Source organism: Rhineura floridana, chromosome 9 (genome assembly GCF_030035675.1).
Source record: "Rhineura floridana isolate rRhiFlo1 chromosome 9, rRhiFlo1.hap2, whole genome shotgun sequence".
NCBI lineage: Eukaryota > Metazoa > Chordata > Lepidosauria > Squamata > Rhineuridae > Rhineura > Rhineura floridana.
In genome coordinates, this window is record NC_084488.1 from 49,705,456 (window position 1) to 49,731,851 (window position 26,396).

Genomic DNA, 26,396 nt, shown 5'->3' on the forward strand with positions numbered 1-26,396 from the left:
TCTCCTTGGGGGGCACGGCCAGGAGCCAGGAATGAAAGTCGCTCACATATGCTCAATTTGTTTCAGTCAGCATGAAGACTTTTTAAAATAATAATAATTATTACTTGAATTATTAATTACTTCAATTTACATCCCACTTTTTCATATAAATATGCTCAAAGTGGCTTACAATAGCACAAAAATCAATAGCAATCATTCTGAAAACATAACAATCATTTCAAATCATTTCAAGATATAATAACCCAACAATAACTCCAACTGTTTAACTAAACATTATCACATTTAAAGTCATCATAAAACAAGCTCTCGATCAATTAAAACATATCAAATTAATAACATAACATTTCAATATAAAAGCGTAAGAAAACAGTTTTGTCACTCTAGCATTGATGTTAAAGCCTCTGCTGATGGCTGCTGTTGTTATATGGAGCCTCCATATTCAGAGGCAAATTAACTCCGGACACTGGTGGTTGGAGAGAACCAACAGTGGGAGAAGGCTATTGCTTATGGGCTTTCCTAAGAAGCAACAGGATGGACCCTGTAGGAAGGCAGACGTTGGACAAGACAGCGTCTAGTCTATTATTCTATTATTAGTCTATTATTCCCTTGCCTCTTTGCAACCTTCCCCCTGGATGACTTACTGATACCCCTGGGAATTGTGGCCTCCAGGCTGGGAACCACTGTGCCGTTCTGTGAACAAATACAATCAGATCCAGACATCTAAACTATTTGGTATACAGCTGGCTATTCATTATTGAATGATGGAACCGATTCCTATGGTAGAGGTTAATGAAATGCCAATTATTATTATTTTCAGAATGTTAATGGAAGTTATGATCAATATAATTCAATATAAACTCAAAAATCAATTTTGCTTTCAATATTGTGCAATGGTGATAAATATGCCATGAGAATTAGTAGGAACAGTGTATTTAATATTTGCATATTTGTCTGGAGGACTTTGAGCAGATGAATCACAGGCCACATCCACTGGAGAATCTATTTTAAGGCGTTCATATGAGAATTTTAACAGTTATTCAAAATAGCACAATCAAGCAAAACAAATGGTAGCCAATAGTGTTCTGAGAACAAGGAAACAATAGTTGTTTATCATGTTTGGCATCAAGCCTTGAAAAATGAAAGCTGCTTCTCTTTACTGAATGGCATCAGCTACTTCCATGGGAAATTAGCAACAGCTTTCTCTCATGAAGCATCTTAGCAACAAAATAGATTGCTATAAACATGCAAAATGCAGCTATAAACATTCTTGAAATTGAGGACACCAGTACTTCCACAAGCTGAAAGGAACAGGTTGTGAAGATGTGGTTCTACAAAATGCTCCCATGAGACAGAATGGGCAGCAGTGCTGCTGCCTGAACTAACCTGGAGAATAAGGGTTAGCTACACAGCTGTTTCAACAGCCTAAGCACTGACACCTTGTCACAATGTTTCAGATTTGTGTGTGTGAACATGCTATAGAATATACTATGTTTTTAATATATAAAGCAATTACAATATTTATATTCTGCCTTGCTGTCATCATGGAACATATGGTTCTCATGTGGTCATCTATCCAAGCACTGACCAGACCTTGACCTGCATAGCTTCAACAGCAATATATCTTCAGACTATGGCAACATCTGTAGCTTACATGTAAAGGCGTATTATACCACTTTAATAGTCATGGCTGTCATGAACCTGTATATGTTCATGAGTTATTAAAATCCATAAATGTAAAATCTTGGCTCAAGCAAAGAACTCTGGGAGTTTAACCGTTAAGAAAGACAGGCCTCTGACAGAATAACATATTAAGTTTCGGTTTCCAGCTGAGGATGGTTAAGAAGAAGCCTAAACAAGAAGCACCTGGCTATCTGGGCTGATTAGCAAGTGCCTGGCACTCAAGGCCATTCTTGGCCTGTGAAGTTTGAAACACCGGTTGGGAGGGGGGCCTGGAAGGCGCAAAAAAGTGAGAAACATCTAGAAGGGGGTTACATCAGACATTTTCTGATTGGTTAATGAATCCTGGACCATTAGGATTCTTTCCCTTAAGTATAGGGCTAGAGACCCATAGCCTTTGTTCCTTGGTTCGCTGGTTCCTTGCAGTTCCCTCAGGAAGGTTCTGAAAAGTTTCTTCGGAGTGTTGCCTATGGGAGGTAACCTATGCAGGGTTCCATTGCTTTGTGTTTAACATCCATCTCTCTTAGGAGAGATGCCACTTCAACCATCTACCTCATGTGTAAGTATTAGGTTAGAAAGGTTGTTATTTTCCTGTTGTGTGTATGAACTCTCTTGTATGTACCTAAACCCCTGTTTTGGTGTATGGTCTTAAAGGATTACTTGCTGCTATATTTTGAAGTGCACTTATATATATTTTTAATAAAGCTACTTCTATTTAACCTGGTGTGTTCATTGAGAGAAAGGGTGGTTCTGAATTCAGCACCTTGACCATCTCAGTCACGTAACTACCGAAGAGAGAAAAAGAAGTTAAAAGCTTGATTCTACTTTGTGGGTTTTACCAGAGGTTTCCTGACAAGGAGTGTAAGTTTGGCTCTTGTCTTTTTAGGACCTTGGTTACCTATTGTCTGGGCTCAGAGATCCCCTAGCTCTGAGTGGAACCAGTAAAAGGGGTGGTGGCAGCCTACCTTCTACCTTGCAGGGTTCGTGTTGGATTACACAGCCTTGACAAGGGTGAAGTGGTATATTTTAGTTCCAGAACAATTGCCCTAAGGGTGGGGAATTGGGTCTGACGCATGGTCCTTGTGCCTTGACGGCTGGGATCCATGACAATGGCTTCCTGGGAAGTGTAGCTTGTTAAGGTGCTGAGAGTTGTGAGGAAACCCCTATTCCCCTCACAAAGCTAAATTCCCACAGTGGATTAAGAATTAATCCCTCTTCCCAGGAACTCTGGGAGTTGTAGAGGGAAATAGGGGTTTCTCAGCCTCCTTAACAAACAAAAGTTTCCAGGATTCTTTAGGGGAAAGCCATACATAGCTGCTTTAAATGTAAGCTGCAGATGTGACCTATACCCTAAGACCTTGAAATCTTTACTACAGGTTTTCTTGTTTGGATGGGAGGCTTGCTGCTGTGACTATCGCTTTCTCGTAAAAATCAATGCCCGAAGTGGCCTAAGATTTATGAGTCCTAAAGATACACATAGTTGACTTTGTGCACAGATTGACTTGACACAACTAGTGACATGCTAGGACTGTGCCAATAAATCCCCTGCTCTACACATTTTCCTTTTAAAGGCAGTGATCTCAGTTGGATCACTCAGTTGGAATGCATGGTTGTGCGCACACGTGCGTGTACTAGGAAGAGAAGCAGCAGCAGCCAGAAAGGTGACACATCATCATCACCACTTCTTTAAATAAACTATGCTCTTTGCTACCTAACCACATGCATTTTTTAAATGGGTTATTGCTTTTATGGACCATATGTAAGTCACTCAGAGAGCCTCATCAACTAAAAAACAGGGAAATAAATAACATACATTATGGCAACACAATTTCTTGGGTTATTCCTCATAACAGTGATGCAAAGCCACAAATCATGCTGTTGCTCCAACACTAGAGTGGCCCCCATTCCGAGGGATCCTTTGCTTGTATTCTGAAGAATTAGAACTTTAGAGCAAGATCTTTTGCAAACCACTAAAATAGTTGAGGATACAAAAACCAGTTAAAATAGCTTCTGTAGAGTAGGAATGGAAAGATCTATCAATTTCAGTTCTGTCAATTTTTTACTTTTCAAATCTTAAATTCACTTTTCCACATTTCTGCAGCAATTTACAACTTTCGTTTAAAAAATCGTCATGAATATTCTTCAGCATTTTAGTGCAAATTTCTCCTAACACACACATTTTGTATGCAGTTTTGATTAATGCACACATTTTTGCAAGTAGCTTTTCCTGATATAATGCATGTTATGTTATTTCACAAATACATTTTTATGCATACTTTCCCCTATTAAGTGCATTTTTGTAAACATTCTTTGGTTGGAGAACTGCATCTCAGGATTCGGATATGTGAGAATGTTCAAGGATAGCTGTGTTTCAGAAAGTGCTAATTGGATAGATTAGGCTTTAAATGTGAACTGAATCAAGTTTCTCCCCCACCCTACTGTGAAGTAGCTCTGTTTTAGGATGTGAAAAGTGCTTTCTGTACCCCTACATTTCCCTACAGTGCATAGCATTATTATTAAAATAGGAAATGGTTTGTGTTTAAAATATCAGCCTAAATAGAAATTTAATCATTACCACTGTAATTTCAGTGTAAACAATGTGCCTTGTTCATGTGCAGTTTCAAACCAACAGTCTTTTGCAGCCCTTTGTTAAAACGTCTGTAGGAGAACATTTTGAAACAGCCTGAGCTTTTTAAATGATGAGAAAGGAGGGGAATGTTGGCACCATTTGAGTCAGTTTATAGAAAAAGCCAATTCATAAAAGCTGCAATTTGTTTGACCCCATGGTTGTAGCAATAATATTTTATGCACATTACAGGAGACCAGTGGCAGAACCTTGGCCAGTGACCAGATTTTATGCCTTCTAGACATATCAACAGGCTTGTAAATTGCTGTTCCTGGTGGAAATAACTAGAGAAGTGAAATGTGGTGCAGGCTGTCTGCAAAACATTTCAGAAGCAAGAAAAGAGAGAGAAAAGACTGGTGCAAGAGGAACTCAAAGATGATAAAAGCAGAACCCCTCCTTTCCACTTAAAAAACATCTTACAAAAGAGCATGCCACACAAAGTCAGAACAAAAGGAAAAAGTGCAAGTTTCAATTTTCCATTCAGTTTTTGTCAGTGAATCCATTCTTAGCAGAGGATTAAAAAAAAAGAAAAGAGCTGACCTTTTCTCTCTCTTTATCCGGGGACTACAATACCTACCTGACATCAAACTAGTGACAAGCACGCAACAGAAAAATACCACCCTAAAACGTTTTCAAGCAAAGATTTACATAGTAATTGTCTCAGTGTGTCAAAGTATTCAATTTACAGTGGCCAGCTTCAGTCATACTGCATTTCTATTCCAATCTAGACTTGTCAGCTGAACTCGATAAAGCAGTGATAACCAGTAATTTCCATGACCATTTGACAGGTCTGTAAAATTAGCTTGAAGGTGGGAACAGGAGGGAGAGGGAAATAATATCCAGCAATGATGGCGGCTCACAACTTCAGAACTTTCAGCGAGGATAAATGTTACTGAGTACATTTGCATCAAACTGGAAGCTACAATGCTAATATAAAGCCTAAGGTACAGTTAAGCCAGAGAAGCTGGACTGAACTGGTTCCGGAATCAGTTTTAAATCTAAAACTTATTTATATACCATATATACTTACCTATGACTAAATCACATTAAATTCTATAGGGTTTACTTCCACGTAGGCATACATAAGGCATAGGACTCAGTGGTTTGTGGATCGCAAGATTTTATTTATTTATTTATTTATATATATACCGCCCCATAGCCAAAGCTCTCTGGGCTGTTTACAATAACTAAAAACATTAAAAACAGACATACAAATTTAAAAACACATCTTTTAAAAACAATTTAAAACAATTTAAAACAATTTAAAACCTACACCAGGTCCAAATGTTGTTAGACTCTTAATTACCATCACTCTTAACCAGCATGGCCGGTGGTCAGAGATGATGGAAACTATCCAGCATTTTCTGAAAGGGCATAGGTTCTCTATCCCTGATATACTCTTTCCAAGTGTACAAGTTTCATAGGCATTATTCAGTAACCCTATGGTTAAGAGTACTGGTTTGTGCTAACCGACTTACTCATATAAACCATAGATATTACAATCTACAGTTCCCATGTCAGATATTCAGACATAACACTATGGTTAGTTAAGAAGGAAAATTAATGTTTCCAATCTCATCCCAGCTATGCTAGTGGAGGGGAGGGGTGGGGGAGAACATGAGACTGAGACTAAACTATGCTTTAGCATTGCGTGCAAAACCAGACAGTGAGTAGTTTAGATGTAACAAATCTAAGGGTGGGAAAATCTGCCCACTCTTCCCATCCACATATGAGGGATAGTGGGCAGTTTGAGTTTGTGGTGGAGGTTGGAGAGAGAGTATGTGAGCCTAAGTCTTGTTTATGTTCATGCCTAACCATGGGCTGACGTAATACCAGAACTATGCTAACATGTGCAATGACCCTAAATAAAATGCTTAAATGCCAAATGCTAAACCCTGCCTATTACATAAATTGTGAACTGCATCTTCACCAGCTCCCTCAAAAGAACAGATCAAGCATTTTATGCACCTGTACACAACCCTTTAATATGTTAATTCACTCATCACATGATATTTCAATGAACCTGTAACACAACCCATTTATATGTTAATAAACCCATCACATAATTTCCATTCTGCTGATAGCTACTGGGAGCAAAGGGCATCATGGAGATGACATCTTCAAATACCTAGGCTGTCATATTATAATTGCTAACATTGCATGTATTACACGGCTGTATAAAACAGACCTTTGCAACAAAGCTTTCATTTGTTAAGTGTAGATGTTAAATATGTTGCACAGGAAATTGTTCTTCCTTAACATGCATTTATAGCATTTTGCACACATGCATGCACACACTATAAATATTTGAAGCAGGGATAGCACCCTCCAGATGTTGTTGGATTCCAACTCCTATCCTCCCCAGCCAGCATGGACTATGGTTAAACAAGATGGGAGTTACAGTCCAGAAACATATGGAGAACGTCACACTGGCTACCGCTATTCAAAGCAGATATTAATGATGGATTCATTTACTCTACCGTATGCAATGTCTCACAAATATGAAAAAATGCACTGCTTATTCACATGAATTATGAACATCAAGATAAGAAATGAAAAGATATGCTTAGACTGTCTTGTATAGTTCTAGTGGCAAATGGATGGATGTGCAAAGAAAGAAAGAAAGAAAGAAAGAAAGAAAGAAAGAAAGAAAGAAAGAAAGAAAGAAAGAAAGAAAGAAAGAAAGAAAGAAAGAAAGAAAGAAAGAGAAACTCTGCCGACAGGTAAAAGGACAACACAATAGCAGAAATGAAGAATATCATAAAACATCTGTCCAAGAAAATAACAAGACACAAGGGGGACAGTGGCACAAATTTTTACTCGTAAGACTGTGAAAGCGATGTTCACATGGCAGGGAGCTGCAGAAACTGTCTGTGGTCCTCCAAGTACAAATCACCTGGAAATGTGCTGCCCTTTATATAAGGCTGCAATTCAGAACACTAGTTAAATTGGAGTACTTGGATTGTAGTCAATTAACAGCCTAACCTCAAGCCTTGCTGCACCAGCATACAGGTGCTTATGATGGAAGAGCTAAAGCAATGGCAAAATAACACCACAGAATAGGATTTATTTATTTATTTATTTTATATCCCACCCTTCCTCCCAGAAGGAGCAACATTATACCCACATCTGATAAAGATTCATCAGTGTAAATGGTTCAAGTTAGGGTGACAGATTCATTCAACTTTATGGAACCCTGTAGTACTCTTAAGACCTGTTCATGGAATCAATGTGGGTAAGATGAACATGTGAAGGAAGGGAAGGAAGGAGTGGATTTGTGACAGCAACTTCCAGGTATTCATTGGCTTTTCTGTCCAGAGTCTGTGCGTGGTCAAGTTGCACATGTGTGTTGCAGAGACTCTACTCATGCAATAGGGTTGCCAGGTCAGAAGCATCCCAAAACCTGACATTTCAGGGGCGGGCCCTAGTGATGTCAGGGGGTGGGCCCTAGTGATGTCACAAGGGCGGACCTGAGTGAAGTCATGGGGCGGGCCCAAGTGAAGTCACTAAGCATGATACATTAAGCATCAATCACAGTTGCTTGGAGCATACAATTAAAAAAATATTTGTTTGGAAATTAAGATAGAAATCTTAGCTAAAAAATGGAGCCTGGGTAGGGAACATTTAATCTACCCTACTTGCTTTTGGCAAGAAGGGTTTAAGTGCCTTCAGGCCAGGCCAGTCACCAGAAGACCATTGTAGGAAGAAAGGAGCCTAGTGTTGTGGAGATGTTAGATAGGAGCATTCAAGAGTAAAGATGGATGCCCCTGAAGACTGCAATTCTAAACAATTACTAAGGGACTAAGCCCCATAGAAGTCAACAGGACTTACTTCTGAGTAGATATAATTTGGATTGTGCTGTTGGTAAACCTTGACTAGGGATTCTCTGCAAAGACATCCAAGCAGGGTTAGCAACACCCTGCCTGGAATGCCCTGCTCTTATCTTTTAATGTGGCTGCTCCAAACTTCTTTACAGATTTGACCCTTCACTTCAGAAAGAGGTCTGAGAAATGAGTATGAGTAAGAAGATTCTCTACCCTTTCTATCTACCCTGTGGGCTGCTATAAACTCACTTTGACAGCCAACCCAATTCCAGTGAGTAATAATTGACAGAGAGAAAACACACATGGTTTGGTCTACCTTCACAGGCAGCAGCTTGGGAACAACAACTGCAGCCACACTTTCAAATATGTGAATTCTCTTTTACCACTATTGGGCAAGAAACAAACCATCATGCCAACAACAAGGTGCATCATCAGTAGGTTTTAGGGGGTTGAGCTGAGTACATGCAACCACTGCTGTTGCTTCTATGGATGTAAGGGAGTGAGGTTAAAGGTAAATGAAATGCAAACAGAAAATGAAAAACAAAAGACAGTGATGCTTTCCTAAATGCAATACCATACCAACCACAACAAGATTCCTATGAGTAAGGCAGACAACTCAGCATCCCACAATCACTCAGGATTCATAACTGAAAACCAAAACTAAAAAATTCCTTGCACCCAGTCAGTTAATACAGAATGCTGCAGCACAATTGCTGACATGAGTGAGTTCCTATCAGCACATAATACCTCTGCTCTGAAATCTGCATTGGTTGCTGATTTGCTACCAGGGCAACTTCAAGCTGTGCTTTCCATGTTATGGGTGCCACATAGTACTTGTTCTGCTCTTGTAAGAAATCAGTCCTGTAAAGTGGCAGCACCTACGCGTTGGAACTCCTTGCTTATTGACATTAGGCAGACGCCTCTTTTCAGCACCTGCTAAAATCATTTTTGTTTAGGCAAGCCTATCCAGGCATGTAGAAGCCACTGTGTTTTTAAATCTGTTTTTAACTCATTGTTGGTTTTATTATTTTGAATGTTTTAAAATACATGTCTTTAATTGTTTTTGCCAATAATTTTATTGTTTTAATTCCTTCTGAAACTGCTTTGAGATTTTTTTACAATACAGCGGTATATAACTGTTGTAAATAAAATACATAAATAAATTTTGGAGTCACTGTGGCCCTTGAGTCTCTTCCCACTTTTAGGAACAAACGAATCTGCCTTATATTGACTCAGGCCATTTGGTACCACACAGCTCAGTACTGATGACATGGACTAGCGTTGGTTCTCCAGGATTCCAGGCAATAATCTTTTCTAAAAATTGAATTCTGGACCTTTCCATGCAAAGCGTATGCCCTACCAATGAGCTACCAGCCTTCCCCTGTTTAAAAAAGTATTTTTTAAAATTGTACTTTTCAATTCACTCTTGAATGCACATCATACCTAGGGCAGATCCACACCATTCATTTAAAGCACATTCAACAAGCATGAACCACATGAATCCGACCACAGAATCATGGGAACTACAGCTTCTTAAGGGTGGTAAGAACTATAACTGTGAGGGGGAAACTACACTTCCCAGGATTCTTTTGGGTTAGTCATGAGCTTTAAATGCAACTTGGATGTGCTTTAAATGTATTGTGTGGATCTACTTAATAAATTTTGCCTGCATGTAAATTGTTGTAATTAATTTTTCAAAATGGAAATGAGCTATAAAGTGTAGTGGGTGACCATGGGCTACTCACCATCTCTCAGCCTATCCGCCCCTCTGGATGAAAACAATGGAGAAACTTGACCACCCCAAGGAAGAAGGGCACACTTAAAATGTAGAGGAAGTATTGTACAACCATAATGTGAAATCAGATACTTATTGGGACACAGTATGAAGAAATATTTATATAAGCATGACTATCAAACATGTTTATTATTTGAAAATGGAAATGGACTGCCTTTAAGTCAATCCTGACTTATGGCAACCCTATGAATAGGGTTCTCATGGTAAGCGGTATTCAGAGGGGGTTTACCATTGCCTCCCTCTGAGACTTAGAGGCAGTGACTGGCCCAAGGTCACCCAGTGAGCTTCATGGCTGTGTGGAGATTCGAACCCTGGTCTCTCAAGTCATAGTCCAGCACCTTAACCACTACACTGCACTGGCTCTTTACACAACCTGTAAACTAAGTAACTAAATCATAGTCCAGCACCTTAACCACTACACCACACTGGCTCTTTACACAACCTGTAAAGATATTTATAGTGCAATCCTATGTTTGTTTACTCAGAAGCAAGTCCCAATGTATTCAGTGGGGCTTACTCAACCAGGGAAATGTCCAGAGAACTGCAGCCTCAAGTGATAAGGAACTTGTTCTTTTAACAAGCCTTTTAAGTTGAGACCTTATCCCAGTCTGTGTTGGAATTGCTTTTTAATATTGTTGTGATTTTGGGGGGTTGAGATGGATAATTCCTATGAGTCCCCTTCCAGCCTCTGATTTGGAGACTTGCACCTGGGAGGTGAGAAACTCCCTCTGCTGGTCAGATGAGTTTCTTTTGTTAATCTAATAGAGTGGCCAGGTGGGTTAATGGGTCTATCAGGTGCCCATCATCTGGTGAATGGGCCAGGGAGATCCTTTTGTCATTGAAACTATTCAGGAGAGCCCCCCCCCTCCTGGAGCCTAGGAGAGGCTTGTGTTTCAATTTGTGTCTGAGAAAGGCTGGGAACTGGAGGTAGGCAGAGAGAATGGCTCTTTGCACCATGGCTTTGGGGTGCTTCTTGTAACCCTGATGGAAAAGCTGGATATTGGACTGCTGATGCTCAGGTTGGAATGTGTGTAAATAAACAAACCATATTTCATAAAGACACCACAGTCTCCGCTGACCTTTCCAAGAAAACTAAACCCTGGGCGAGCACAGGGACCCCTGGAAATCTCACTGCTTGGAGATTGGGGTGGCGTGCAACAATATGTTTTTAAACCTTTTCTTCTTTTTTTTTTTAAAAAGGATGCTTTTAAAGCTTTTTAAAACATTTTTAAAGATGTTTTGTTTTAATATATTCTAAAGTCTGTTTTTATGATTTTTAAAGTGCTTGTAGTGCTTTTGTTTGCTGCCCTGGGTTCCTGCCAGGAGGAAGGGTGGGATATAAATCAAATAATAAATAAATAAATAATAAATAAACCTCATTCGCCCAAAATTCAGAATCATGCAACTTTAAACTGTTTTGCAACTGTTTATACTGGTTTAATGGTTATTGGATTTTAAAGGGATTTATTTCTTATTGTGAGCTGCCTTGGTTTCCAGTCACCAACCCTACCCCATAGGGTTGTTGAAAAGATTCCACACACACACACACTTGCAGGTGTAAAAATACACCCCATATAATAGTTTATTATCAAACCAGTTGGTCATTGCAGAACATTAAAAGAAATCAGTATTAGTTTCCTACATAATAAATACTGTGATACCTAAGTAAGCCCTGCCTAATTGCTTTAAAAATGGGATTGGAGGGGGAGAGATTTACAACACAGTCATAATTCTTTGCTATGTTTACTCAAAAGTCCCATTAATTTACAGCACAATCCTAACCATGTCTACTCAAAAGTAAGTCCTATTGAATTCAATGGGGTTTACTCCAGGTGCATGGGGTTAGCATTGCTTTACTCCCAGAAAAGCAAGTATTGGATTAAATACTTTCATATTGCGAAGGTTTTCACTGCCCTCTTCAACAGCCCAAGGTCTGACTCTTGCACACAAGAGAAAAAAACCCTGAAAGTCACATACTTACTTACTCAAACTGAAAATCTCATAACCACCATTTTCTGTCATTGCAATGAAGTCTAGGCACTGCCTGGGTCACCAAATCACAACTCTGGCTTCACTTATTGGCTACAATCCTGAAAGGGCGGGGTTAAAGTTATGAGCTGCTATAACAGATCTGTTAAACAGATTTAACATTTGAGGGGGGGCGGCTGACATTTTGATGTATATCTCAGGAACCAGACCGCATAGAAACTTTTTTAAAAAAAAAAATGTAGCTGAGAGAAAGGTGAGTCACCCGGAGACCAGGAGAGGACCCCCAAAAGCTGGAGTATCTGGTCAAATTCCAGACACCTGGTAACCCTATCATGCAACCAACAGCCCCCCAAAAATCAAGGTTCCTTAACATGTGAACTGCCAGTCTACATTGGTTCGGTTCCAAACAGCCAATTAAAGCATGGACCCTGATGGCCATTGTGATCCCACACACACCTACATTTGACACACCCAGGTTGGTTGTGTAAATAGGACTGTAAAGTTTACAAGATACAGATCTGAATTGCAGTTTTTATTCCATGTAAATGTTGCCCAATGTATTCAGGACTGTTCTGAGTGCTGTAGTGCTCTTGGCAAGCATGAAGAACAGTGCAGGTGCCAAATAGGTTCATGGTAGGAAGACAGTTTACAAGGAAAGAGCAAACACTGTAGTGCTGACTTGTTCTCAATGAGACAGTGCTGACAATGCCCTACTTCTGGGTTTATCCTAAGAAATGTCATGGCCCATGTGGCTAGCAGTGAGTGAAAAACAAATTAGTAGTAGATATATTGACAAACACAACAGGGAAAAGTGGCAGTTTAGCCTCATTTTGTCCATAATGATTTTCTGCATTGTTTCCACTGCCACTGTTTCGAGCACCAATAAAAATCAGGATATCCTTTTGGAGCAGAAGCTGTTGTGCGGCACATATTTAACATGCCAACAATGCAACTGAATGTAACTTTAATGCTCTGTAATTATGTATTAAAATCCCATCTAACTGAAGAGATTCCTGGCCAGTGGGAATTGCTGCAGATAATTTCAGGTGACCTGGGGATCATTTTGGCAGCCAAAAGTCGAAAACAAAATATTTAAAACAGATTAGATAAAACTGAGTCAGTTCTTTGCATTAATTATATGCAAATCAACACTGGGTTATAGAGATTAATATAGGGATCTCCAAGGGCATGTTTAGCCTTTCTTAAATTAACTGTTAATATGCTTCTTAAAAAATGACTTGAGCATCACGTCAACCCCCTCCTTCCCCCACAATAAGCAGCAGATACAGTAAATAAATATGTGCTATATTAAGTGGCTGACACAGGGCATAATCTGCTGGAAACGTTTTTTGTGCCAGACCCATTGAAGTCAATAGGAGCAGCATAAGAAAATGACAGTGTTCTTGAGCAGCACCCATTTATTTCAGTGTGACTTGTTAGGAAAATTTCCAAGTGAATTGGACCCACTAACATTTTCACCCAGTGTTTCTAAAGAAGCTATTCAAGACAGATAACTATTATATTCAAGATAAAATAAAAGCAATACTTCCCTAATAACCAAAACCTCCCCCTTAGTCTTCTTTATCTGTAAACATACAGCTTTTATAAAAAGTAATCAGAAACAGAAAGTGAACAATCTTCACTTGGAGCCTGGCATACTGCAGCCTTATGGCCAAACATGTTTTCTTAAAGGGGAATTTCAAAGCCACCACTGAAGTGGCCATAGGATTCCTCCCCTATTCCTCCATATCAGAATGGGGAGACTTTAAGGAGGACCTCTCCTGAAGATTGTAAAAGACAGGGGGAGGGAGGAGAAGGCAGTTTAGTGTTACGTCCAAATAAAGGCAATATGTGGCCAGTTACTATACATTTCTGCAAGATGTCCTGGACATCACCAAATACAGTGATGGAGCACACCTTGAAAAGCTCGTCTTAGCAAACCCATGAAAGTGCATCCCATTCTCCTCAGTCAATATATGGTGTTGAGTATGTCAGTGGGCAACCCTTTTTCAAATCTAGCAATTTTGCTCCTTCTCAGAACATGATCTCACACAATAGCTTTACTAGACACTCATCTCTGACTAATAATGTAGCCTTGCTCCTGAATGCTCTTACAACATCCTGAGTATGGCTAGGCCTTGAGGTAAAAATCAAGTCAATTGGACAGTCAAAGGAATTGCTTTTTGGTGCCTTTTTTGACTTCCAAAGCCATTGGATTGACAACCTCCAAAGCTACAGCTCTGAGCAGACTACCTGCCTGTTTGCCAGTTCTTCAGTATTATCTGTTGAGTATCTTCCCAAATGACTGCAGTTTTTTTAACCCTGAGAAACTTCCCCACATTACATGCCTCCAGACCAATAGTGTTGTATCTGTTAATAACATCCTTATTGATCCAACCTAGCAAACAAAATGCAACAGGACATGCACTCACAAATTTTGTGATGACAAATAGAACCATTACTGGTACAATATCACTACCAAAGTGAATAGAAGGGAATAGTTGTATCTGATTATTTCAGGCCTTCTGTTTGTCACTTTAGAGTAGCTCTTTGCATCTTGCAATCCCAAGCAAAGACTTGGCAAGGTTGTTTAGTGCCATTCTCCTGCCGCCCGCCACCAATATCTGTCAGCAGAAACCTCACATCTCCCCAGTCTAGAAGGCAAAACAACATGTACAGTGGAGCCCACTATCTTCTTTTGTTCCTCACTCCAACAGCAGGGAGTGAAAAAGGATAGCATAGCTACAGCAGCTTCCCACATTTCCTCATTTTCAATTAAATCAGGATGATTCTCCATAACAAGGAGGCATGCTGTTAAACAGTCAATCATATTTGGTATACCTACTTAGGATGTCGAATGTCTGGCAGTGATCGCTCCAAGGCTATGTTGTTGCTCACAAAAATATTGAAACCATTTTCCCGATATGCAGAATCATCATTGTCTTCTTCTGTGAGAGGGTATGGTTTTCCCTGTTCACCCTTCCCTGGAATGGCATGAAAAACAAAACATAGTTACCAATCACTGGTGCTTGAGAGCTCAGAAGTGCTTAACAATTTGTGGTGTGATGTTCTGTAATGAAAACCTTTTTAACAAGCATGCTACAAATCACATCTGAAGTATGAAATAGTGGCACTCTAGTGCACATTACAGTACATGTGCAGCCCCTCTGAGCGTTAAGGAGATTTCCCCTCTGGTCTAACAAGCCAGAGGAGCAGCAACCGGAACTGCTATGGAGAGATAATGAGAATGTAGCATTGGCCTAATTCTATAACACAGCCAGGCCCATAGGACCTCCTGCTGTAAGTGTACAACAGAAATTTCTGCATGTGGTTGTCTACCCATGCAATTAATGGACCAAACCCAAACAAGCAGTTCTATCAGCCTTTGAAAGAGAACTGATATAAGCCCTATTCAAGCACTGGTACCTGCATAAGGTTTCCTCCATGGGAATGGGATCCCTGATTGATCAGGGTTTATAGTGTAGATTAGAAGAAGCACTCTTCACACTGTTTTCAATCATGCATCAGCTAGAGGGCATGGCCAACCTATATGGTGGCACTGAGGTATAGGGCATTCCTAGTGGCCTGTTCACCCACACAATATCCCTGGGTACCAAACACCTGAATAGGGCTATTGATACAGATGGATGGCAAAGTAATACACTATTGACATTTGGAATAGTTTGATCTAGTCTCCATTCTGCAGTGGCTCTTTCAGCTTTTTGCAGCAAGGCTAGGAGGATCCATTTTTTTGAATCCATCTTGCCTCAAATGGCTTCTTATCCACAGAGTTGAGGAAAAGATGTCAGTGTAGCTAATCAAATGAAAACAGGCATGGTATCTTTCATTAATCAGCATTTATCCCAAATACCAGGCAATTTTGTGTAGTGTCAAACTGTAGTTTCTTTGAACCCCACCTGGCAAGGGGAAATTCTTCATAAATGAACAGCAAAGCCTTTTATATTGGGCTTGCTTTTAGTGGTCAGAAAAAAGCTTCTGTTTGGCTCATAGGTTGGTGTTTGTTTTTTCAATGAGTGGGAAGGAATTTTATATAATTCAAACCTTTAAAATAGTTAATATTTTTTCTCTCAAAGTGTTATCAGAATTTTTAGTGCACTTTAAAGTATTTTTGTTTGTAATATTAAAACTTGCCCTGAGCTTTAGGAAACCTGCATCTCCTTTGCATGCAGAAGGTCCCAGCTTTGATCCCCAGCATTTCCAGGTGGGTCTGGGAGAGATCCTGGCCTGAAATCCTGGAGAGCCACTAATGTTCCTAACAATATTCAATCTTAAACTTTACCAGTTGTATCCTTGTCTTGAAGTCTTTGGGTTTTTATAGATAATAACGCATAGGTTTGTAGGCAGTTGTCTCCCTTTAAAGGGAGTAGTTAGTAAACAGATTTTCTAGAAGCCATTCTGAAGAAGCAATAATCCCTCCATCTGAATGCCAACCCCAGAGAGAATGCTTTCTGTCTTCATTTTTTGTGCTTCTTACACGACTCTCTCCATGCATGAAATGATGTGGGGAAAGAGGAAGGCTATATGCATATGAAGCCCTCCTGCTCCTTTGAAAGAGAATATTGCCAGAGCACAGCACACAATGTACTTTGAAAACAAAACAAAACCCTGAACATTCTGTGTAAGGGTCATAGTAATAGAGTCATAGGGTTGCCATCTGGCCAGAAAAAGGCCTGCTCTGCCTCTGGCCCTTTAAGAGAGGTGTTAAAATCAGCAGGTGAAACTTTTCATAGGATGAAGCAAAACATGATCACCAGCTAATTGCTGTCAATCAAACTGCTAGTAAAAAGGCACTATAGGAGCCAGAACAAATTTGGCAAGCACAGAATGTAACCCAAATTCTGCATCAAGTTAAATTCTGATATGCAAATATGTCTGCAATCATTACTTGAGAGTCATCTCTGTGAAACTCAGCCAGCCTCACTTTAGAGTAAACTAGGGTTGCCAGGCGCAGGGCCTGAGAATGATTCTGTATCTTTAAGAGAAGAGAAAATTCAGCCAAGTGCAGGTTTTCTTGCAACCCTGTAATGGGAAAAACAAGGTGAAATTCTCCTTTCCCCCTGCACAACCTTTAAAGATACAGAAGACCTCTTGGAGGCTGGGCACACCAGTAATTGCTGCTAAAGATGACGTAACCAGATTTTGAGTCTAAGGGAGCAATTACTTTTTCACACGGGGAAATTGGGTGTTGCTTAACTTTCTTTAATAAATGAATGAAATAAGTATCAAAATTTTGTGTTATTTGTTCACTCAGGTTCCCTTTCCCCTAACATTGGTTTGGTTCAAGATCTGATAACATTCAGTGCCAAAAATATGCAGCCATGCAGAAAATCAGACAGGGGGCAAATACTTTTTATGGCACTGTAGCACAAAGTGCTCCACACACTTTTATTTCAGTAATCTTTACAACAATGCTGTGAAGTATTCCAGTATGATATGGCACATGGGGCACAAGCCAGGAAAGGGCTTTTTGCCAACCTAGGTTGGGTGTCTGTGTGCAACCTTTGTGCCCTCAAAACCCTTGTGATGTCACAAAGGATTCTAAGGTACACTCAAGTTTGCATAGGGAGCTGCCACGTCAAAAGATGTGCAAATTTTGTACTCATGTGCAGCTTCTTGTGTAGTGGGGACCCCTGGAATGAATCATGTCACTAAGGAGGTTGTCTAATTCACATTTATGGAGGATGAGTCCTGGTGACCTTCTGCCCCTAGTATCTCTTTGGGAAGTACACAGTGCTGCACATCATTTTATCTTCAATGTAGCAAATAGAACCTTTGTGTAGTGGATGAAGAGTGAGACGATGTGCATGTCCTGTGACTGATCTGCTACCACCAAGCAAAGAGACTGTCAGATTAAGAACATAAAACGAGTCTGCTGGATCAGGCCAATGCCCCATCTAGTCTTACATCCTGTTTTCAAAGTGGCCTATGGGAAGCCCACAAGCAGGACCTGAGACCATCAGCATCTGCACTTGCTCTTCTTATTCTTTTAGCCCAATCCTTTGCATGTTTACATTGGAGCAAGCCCCACTGAGTTCACTGAACTTGTTACCAAATAATATGGGATACAACTTCATTCTCAGAGAGTACTGGTGCCTCCTTGAAGTCAACCAAATACTACTCTACTGTTGCAGACGTATGATGGAACATAATACAGAACACAGGACGCTGCCTTATGCTGAGTCAGACCATTGGTCCACCTCACTCAGAGTAGTCTACACTGACTGGTAGCAACTCTCCAGGATATCAGACAGGAGTTTCAGAATTCACAAAACAACAGGATTCAATCAGTTGCAGCTTTTTTTTGCAGAAGATATTGCATAAAATATGAAAAATGCAATATAAAAAAGAGGTGCCTGTTCAAATTTATCAATAATGTCAGATTAAGCCAGTTTGATTACACATTATGGTTTAGTCAGCTTAGGGAATGGTCATCAGCTAGACTTGCTATCAGAAAACACTGAAGCACAGATTCATGATCACTGGAAGTTATTACTCTATACAGATATGTTTTAACCCAGACCTTCTACTAACTTTAGGTAAAATGCAGACTATTGTGGTTCTATGGGTAGAACATGCACACTAAGCTATGGTTAATAGATGGAAAACAATAAGGTAAGGATGGGGGGTAAACCAGACAATCCATGCTGTGTAGCAGGGTGTTGATACTAAACAGTTCTACAAGCTAATCCTATACACATTTGCCTTAGAGTAAGCTTCACTGAACTCAATGGATCTTACTTCAGAGGATCCAGGCACAGAACTGCATTGTTGTTTGATTTCCCCTGCCTTTGATCAGATCAATTAATTTATTAAATTTGAATAAATGTGCACACCACCACCATCTCAATAAAGATGCCTTTTTGCATATACTGATGGATGTGCAAGAAAACTTAAAATTAGTAAGTAAATGTTAACATTCATTGGGCACAACCCAATGTCAAGCACTTCTAAGCCCAACTGATTTCAATACAACCAGAGCCACATGCTTAGCTGTTTCTTACTGAAATCAATGTGACTTAAAACTGCTTTACTTTGGCTGGATCATGCTCATCGTCTGAAGGGATGACAATCTTTAATATTTTCTTTTTCATGACATTATTTTAGTAACATACTGGAATCAAATTATCTTGACAAAAATTGCCATTAATCTTTAGCCTTACTGATTTTTTTTAAAAAAAACTCTTTATGGATTAAAACCTGACCCGATCTACCTATTCAATCAAACAAAGGTGGTAATTCTATACATGCTAGTGGGAGGAGGGATAGGGATGGGGAAGAAATTTAGTTGGTTCACATTTTTATGTGAACCTACCCAATCTTGACTTCCTGAAACAATACACAAACTGAAATTCAGCTATCCTTCAAAATTTACACTTCTCTGAATTCTGCAATGGAGTTCTCCAATCAAAAAATTTATACAACAGGTGTATATTAAGGGAAAATGTGCATAAGATTCCATATATTAGTGAAAATAACATGCAAGAGTACATTAGGGGAAATTGTTTGTGAAAACGTGCCTTGAAGGAAGTAGTTGTGCAGCCTGTGCTGCAAAAAAGTCACCCTGTACCCAACGGTATTTAACAAATTCCACCCAGTCACATACACCCCATTTTGGGGCAAGGTACTCAAGAGTGCCATGGTGGTGCAGTTGTAGACATTATTGGAGGAAACTGATTATAGACACATTCTAATCTGGGTTCATACCTGGGTTTGGGACTAAACTGGCCTTGGTCTCCCTGATGGATGACTTTCGCTGGGAGAGAAATGAAGGAGGTGGTGGTCATGCTGCTTTTGTTCAATCTCCCATTGGCCTTTGATATCATCAAAGCTGGTACACTCCCCTTTGAATAGGGTAAGTGCCTACTATTTAAACTTTCCAGAAACAATTGAAGACATATTTTCTGACAAGCTTTTCCAGCTGGATTTTTTTTTGTAAAAAAAAGTTTACGTTTTTGCCTTGGATGTTTATTTGTATAGTTTTAAAACCTATTTTAATTGTTTTATTTGCACAATTATAAATGGCACATAAATTTAAAAATAATACTACTAATAATAAGAGGCAAAATTGCATATAAAACATATATTAGGAGAAATTCCTACTAAAATGATGATACATTTTCATGAGGATTTCCCCCCCCCCCAAATTGCAAACTAATACAGATAAGTGGAAACATTAGAAAAATGAGAAAAAAACAGAAACTGAAATTGACAGATAGATAAATCTGTCTTTTAGTGAGGGAAAGGGTCATACTGTTGTTTTCAAAGCATGTTTTGAAACATAGTGTGCATTATCTTGTCTACTATACCACAGCTTCATTTTATGTTCACAGGGGAATAAAAGAGGGTGCAACGGTGGTGATAACCGCATCTCTAAATCCTTGTTTAAACCCTGCTCCCTAAGCAAACAAATCAGTGCTTTGAAACACCACACTTCAGCTGCTACAATGGGAAGTACAAGTACATTTTTGAGAACAAGAAAGGTTTAATCTAGCCCCTTATACCAACATATTGTAATGTTAGATTGGAATAGAAATAAATGCCGGCAGTAGTGTGTGTCCAGTGTGTTTGGAATGCCAGAGTGTGCGATGGGAGATAAGGAACCCTACATGCTCTGATTTACGTTACACAGCACTATCACCATATCCAAAGAGACTGTGTTCTCTGCAGCCAGCTGAAACTAATCACAGCTTTGTAGCCAGGGGATGCACAGTATATCTTCTTTTTAGCCCAGCCACTTATCACCAAATGCCACAACCGCTAGAATGCCCTTTCCCCCATTTAACATAAGAACAGGCTGGCAGCAGGTTGCTTCCTAGAGCCAAGCCTTCTAGAAAATAAACAAACCAGCTTGTGAAAAACACAACTTATCTCAACATTAAAAGCATTTGTGGTTCAATCATTCAATCACTGACTGACCTGCATAGATAAAGGAATCCAGTGCGTGCTCAGATAATTTGAAGGAATTCAGCTTTACATGAAGAAGGCTGCAGTGTTTAAACAAACCAAGTGACATACTAGGAAAGGTATGTGTTGTAGCAGAATGACTACATTAATTAAATGATGCTGCAAAACCAAACTGGAGGAGGTGAAGCTAAACCATCGCTGACACAGAATAGAAGAAATAATCTCAGTGCAATATTTAAAGTTGCAAAATTACAATTCGAGAGACAAACATAAGTTACAGTCTCTACAGTCAGTCTGAACTTAGGTCACCTCCAGATAGGGATGGGGGAGAAATTTGATTCAGTCTGCATTTAAAGCTGGATCCATCAAATTCACACTTTCCAAAACAGTATGAGAACAAAACACAGCCATCCTTCAAAATCTGCCCATCGAATTTTGTGATGTTTACAAAATATATATATATTAGGGGAGAGTGTGAATAAAAATGAATATATTTGTGAAAATAACATACAAAACTGCATTTTATTAGGAGAAATTGCTTGCAAAAATGTGTATATTAGTCAAAATTGCATACAAAAATGTGCGTGTTAGGAGAAATTCACACTAAAATGTGTAAGAATTTTCTTGAGATTTTTTTTTTAATCTGCAAATTCCTGCATAAATGTGGAGAACTGAATTTAAGATTGGAAAAATGAGAACTGTGAGAACCAAAATTAACAGATCTTTCCATCCCTACTTTCAGACTATCAATACCTTGTAGGAGGAACTCAAGCAAATACTAGAAATTAAGGTTTGCACAACTGAAGTGGATAAAAGTTTACTGTTGCCCTTCCTGCAACAAATTCACTTTTCAAAAAAACCCTGGAGTTTTATGGTTAGGAAAGTGATAGGAAAATGACCGAAAAGTGTAGGATAAACAAATGATTTCAGGGAAGACTCATAAACACCACACAAGCAAATCAAGATGAATGCTCACTGTTGTATAATCTTCCTGGAAACAAATTAGAACAATGCAGGAATCCAAATTAAAGCATACCTGACAACTGGCTGTCCAGCTGCCTCTTGAATGCCTCCAGTGTTCGGAAAGCCTACCACCTCCCTTAGTAATTGGTTCCATTGCTGTACCACTCCAACAGAAGGTTTTCCTGACCTTCAGTCAAAATCTGTCTTTCTGAAACTTGAACACCTTAGTTCATGTCCTGCACTCTGGGACTATCGAGAAGAGATCCTGGCCCTCCTCTGTAGTATGGCAACCTTTCAAGTACTTGAAGAATGCTATCATATCTCTCCTCAGTCTTCTCTTCTCAAGGCTTAACATGCCAAATTCTTTCAGTCTCTCCTCATAGGGCTTTGTTTCCAGTCCCCTGATCATCCTTGTTGCCCTCTTCTGAATCTGTTACAGTTTGTCTGCATCCTTCTTAAAGTACGGTGTCCAGAACTGGACACCGTACTCAAGATTTATTTATTTATTTATTTATTTATTTATTTATATATTTATTTCATTTTTAAACCGCCCATAGCTAATAACTCTCTGGGCGGTGTACAAACAGAGTTAAAATACAATGTTACAATAAAATCACTAACAAGTATCAGCAAAATTTAAACTAAAACATTAAACATAAAAATTAAACATTAAAATGCCTGGGAACATAGCCAGGTCTTAACCTGGCGCCTAAAGGAAAGTACTGTAGGTGCCAGGCGGATCTCTTCAGGTAGGCTGTTCCACAATTCGGGGGCCACTACAGAAAAGGCCCTAGATCGAGTAACAGTCCTCCGGGCATCTAGATGGGTTGGTACCCGGAGGAGGGCCTTAGATTCTGAACGAAGCGGACTGGTAGGTTCATAGCGGGAGAGGCGTTCCACAAGATATTGCGGTCCCACACCGTGTAAGGCTTTATAGGTCAACACCAGAACCTTGAATCTGGCTCAGAAACAAATAGGTAGCCAGTGCAAACAGGCCAGGACAGGTGTTATATGCGCGGACCGATCGGTCTTCGTCAACAACCTTGCTGCCGCGTTTTGCACTAGCTGAAGTTTCCGGACTGTCTTCAAGGGCAGCCCTACGTAGAGCGCATTACAGTAATCCAATCTAGAAGTTACCAGAGCATGAACAACTGAAGCGAGATCATCACTGTCCAGATAAGAGCGTAGTTGGGCTACTAAACGAAGATGGTAAAACGCATTCCGTGCCACCGAGGCTACTTGAGCCTCAAGCGACAAGGAAGGGTCAAAAAGGACCCCCAAACTACGAACCTGTTCCTTCAAGGGGAGTGTAACCCCATCTAGAACAGGACGAGCATCTATCATCTGGGCAGGGAAAGAGCTCACGAACAGTGTCTTGGTCTTGTCTGGATTGAGTTTCAGTTTATTAGCTCTCATCCAGTCCATTATCGCGGTCAGGCAACGGTTCAGCACATCAACAGCCTCACCTGAAGAAGGTGAAAAGGAGAAATAGAGCTGCGTGTCATCAGCGTACTGATGGCAACGCACTACAAAACTCCTGATGACCGCACCCAGAGGCTGCATGTAGATGTTAAAGAGCATGGGGGACAGAACCGACCCTTGAGGGACTCTACAATGGAGAGTCCAGGGTGTCGAGCAATGTTCCCCAAGCACTACCTTCTGGTGACGATCTGCTAAGTAGGAGCGGAGCCACTGCCAAGCAGTGCCCCCAACTCCGCAAGCCTCCCCAGAAGGATACCATGGTCGATGGTATCAAACGCTGCTGAGAGATCAAGGAGAATCAACAGGGTCACACTCCCCCTGTCCCTCTCCCGACAAAGGTCATCATACAGGGCGACCAAGGCTGTTTCAGTGCCAAAACCGGACCTAAAACCGGATTGAAACGGATCCAGATAATCGGTTTCATCCAAAAGCGCCTGGAGCTGGCCGGCAACCACCCGCTCCAAAACCTTGCCCAAAAAAGGGATATTCGCCACCGGTCTATAGTTGTTCAGAACATCTGGGTCCAAAGAAGGTTTCTTTAAAAGAGGTCTCACAACTGCCTCCTTGAGACTACCAGGGACTACTCCCTCCTTCAAGGAGGCATTTATCACCTCTTTGGCCCAGCCGGTGGTTTCAGCCCTGCCAGCCTTCACCAGCCAAGATGGGCAAGGGTCCAGCACAGACGTGGTCGCCCGCACCATTCCAAGCACCTTGTCCACTTCCTCGAGCTGCACCAACTGAAACTCATCTAATAATAAAGGACAAGGCCGTGTTCTGGACACTTCAATGGATTCATCTGTCATAACATGGAAGTCTAAGTCCCGACGGATGCATGCAATCTTGTCCTGGAAGTGCTCCGCAAACTCGTTGCAGCGGGCTTCAGATGTCTCTATAGTATCATGAGGGCCGGAATGTAAAAGCCCACGTACCACCCTAAAAAGCTCCGCTGGGCGGCAAAGAGATGATCTAATGGAGGCAGCCTAACTAGTGCCAAATAAAGGGGAACTCATACTTCACATGATTTGGAAACTATACTTTTGTTAGTGCAGCCTAAAATAGCATTTGCCTTTTTTGCCGCCACATCGCACTGTTGGCTCATATTCACCCTGTGATCAAAAACAATCCCAAGATCTTTCTCACATATAATATTGCTGAGCCTAGTATCCCCCATCTTATAACTGTGCATTTAGTTTCTTTTTCCTAGGTGTAGAACTTTGCATCTATCCCTGTTAGAGACTCTGATCCAGAGGGTTTTCCAACTATCCAGAACATATTTGCGGGAGATGCAGAGGGATTCAGCAGGAAGGTGGAATTGGCAAAAATCAACTTCCTTCATTCCTCTTGCAGAAGATATTATTATTTATTCATTGCTTTTTATACTGATGTGTGTCAACATGATGTACAAGGTTCTGCTTACAGGAACTCTGGATCCAACCCTTTATCACTATGATAGAACTAATTTGCAGAAAAAGTCTTGATTTTGCTTTATTCTGCCATCTGAAAATTGTACCTGGTGGAAATAATCAATCCATTAATAATGCACAGATGTATGCACCAATCATGCATTAGAACAATTTTCAATAATTTCAGTGTATTTTCAATAATCTAAAATGCATCATTTTACACAGGTATACATGAATCCTTATTTCTTTTTCTTCTTCATATACACCAACGTACATTCTCAAGCATGCACAAATACCCCAAAGCAGTAAAGTACTCAGCTCACACCATCACCATGTATCTTACAAGTACAAGTACAAGTACAAATCTTTATTGCATGGCCATAGGCCGTCGCATCACAATTACAACACCAACACACATATTAAAATCCCAAGATAAAATACCTAATACATAATATACATAAGATCCATAAAATGCATAAAATGGTTCATCAGGGCCCATGGATGGCCAGACAGGAAGCTATATACATTTTGTTTACCATTAAACAATCACTGGGCAATTATTCACCCACTCTGTCGATCAATTACATGCCAGCTCTGCAACACGCTTAGCTCGGAGCTTTTGTGCCGCCAGGGCAAAGTGGGCAACCCTATATGTGACCATATAATCTTTGTCAGATAGAAGGAAGAAAATGATATGAGGAACCTGGTAAGCAGCCTGCTGAGACAGCAGACCACTCAGGAATTTAATCCGAGGGTGAGAGTACAAAGGACACTCCAGCAAATAATGGGGCAGATCCTCAACCACCGCTGTTCCACAAATACACAACCGCTGGTCCCATGGGAGCTGAAGGTAATGGCCTGACAGGACTGCAGTCGGCATTGTCTGAAACCTGAGCGCTATGAAAGCTTGTCTTAAATTTATTGATATGGGGTAGGTCAGGTATCTTGCTTGCAGATGATCCTGTTTAATTTCTCTGTACCACTTGGAGAATTTAGCATTAATAATCGCCAATCTATCTATCCAGAAACAATGCAGGAAAATTGTCTCCCGCAACCTCGCTCTATTGGGCAGATTTGAAGCCTGGGCTGGCATATGATACAATTGATAAAAACTAGAAAGTCTGGATAGCCAGAACTTATCCTTTGAGGCCAGTTCATAGCAGGATTTCAATATTAGCTTCGCTGGTGCATTTTTTATAGATCCCCAGAAAGTAAGAAGGGCACAGTGGACACGAGCTCTGACTGGAGGTAATCCGGTCTCTGCTCGAAGTAGCGTTGCCGGAGTACCAATAGGTAAACGCAAGAGTTTTTTTAGAAAGTTATTTTGGATAGCCTCAAGATTGGAGAGATAAGAATCCTCCCAGCCCCAGACTGCTGCCCCATACAAGATCTGTGCGAGAACCTTACTCTGAAAAACTTTTAGTGCTGGGGCAATAAGATTGCCACCTGCTGTCCTGTAAAAATTGAGAATGGCTCCGCATGATCTTAATGCGGTGGCTTTGGTAAGTTCAATATGCTTTTTCCAGGAGAGGGTATCCTGGAAATGGATACCCAAATATTTAAATACCCGACATTGATCAATTGGGTGCCCTCCAATTGACCACTTAAGATTGCAGTGCCTTTTCCCAAAAAACATTACCTTGGTTTTAGAGTAATTAATCTGAAGTTTTTCTTTTGAACAATAGACATTTAGGCTCGCCAGTAAACGCCTT

The 26,396-nt window shown here is 40.3% G+C and overlaps 1 protein-coding gene across 12 annotated transcripts in view; it reads right to left on the reverse strand.

Annotated features, from left to right (window-relative positions):
* Nucleotides 1–26,396, reverse strand: part of GALNTL6 (polypeptide N-acetylgalactosaminyltransferase like 6) — an 839,728-nt gene that overhangs the window by 445,629 nt on the left and 367,703 nt on the right. For all 12 annotated transcript variants that reach the window (XR_009757816.1, XM_061584006.1, XM_061584007.1 and 9 more), the window contains exon 4: nt 14,757–14,895. Coding sequence is in view for 11 of the 12 variants with exons in the window: in XM_061584006.1 (XP_061439990.1) it covers nt 14,757–14,895 (139 nt within the window). In the remaining variant the exon portion in view is untranslated. The remainder of the gene's footprint in view (nt 1–14,756; nt 14,896–26,396) is intronic.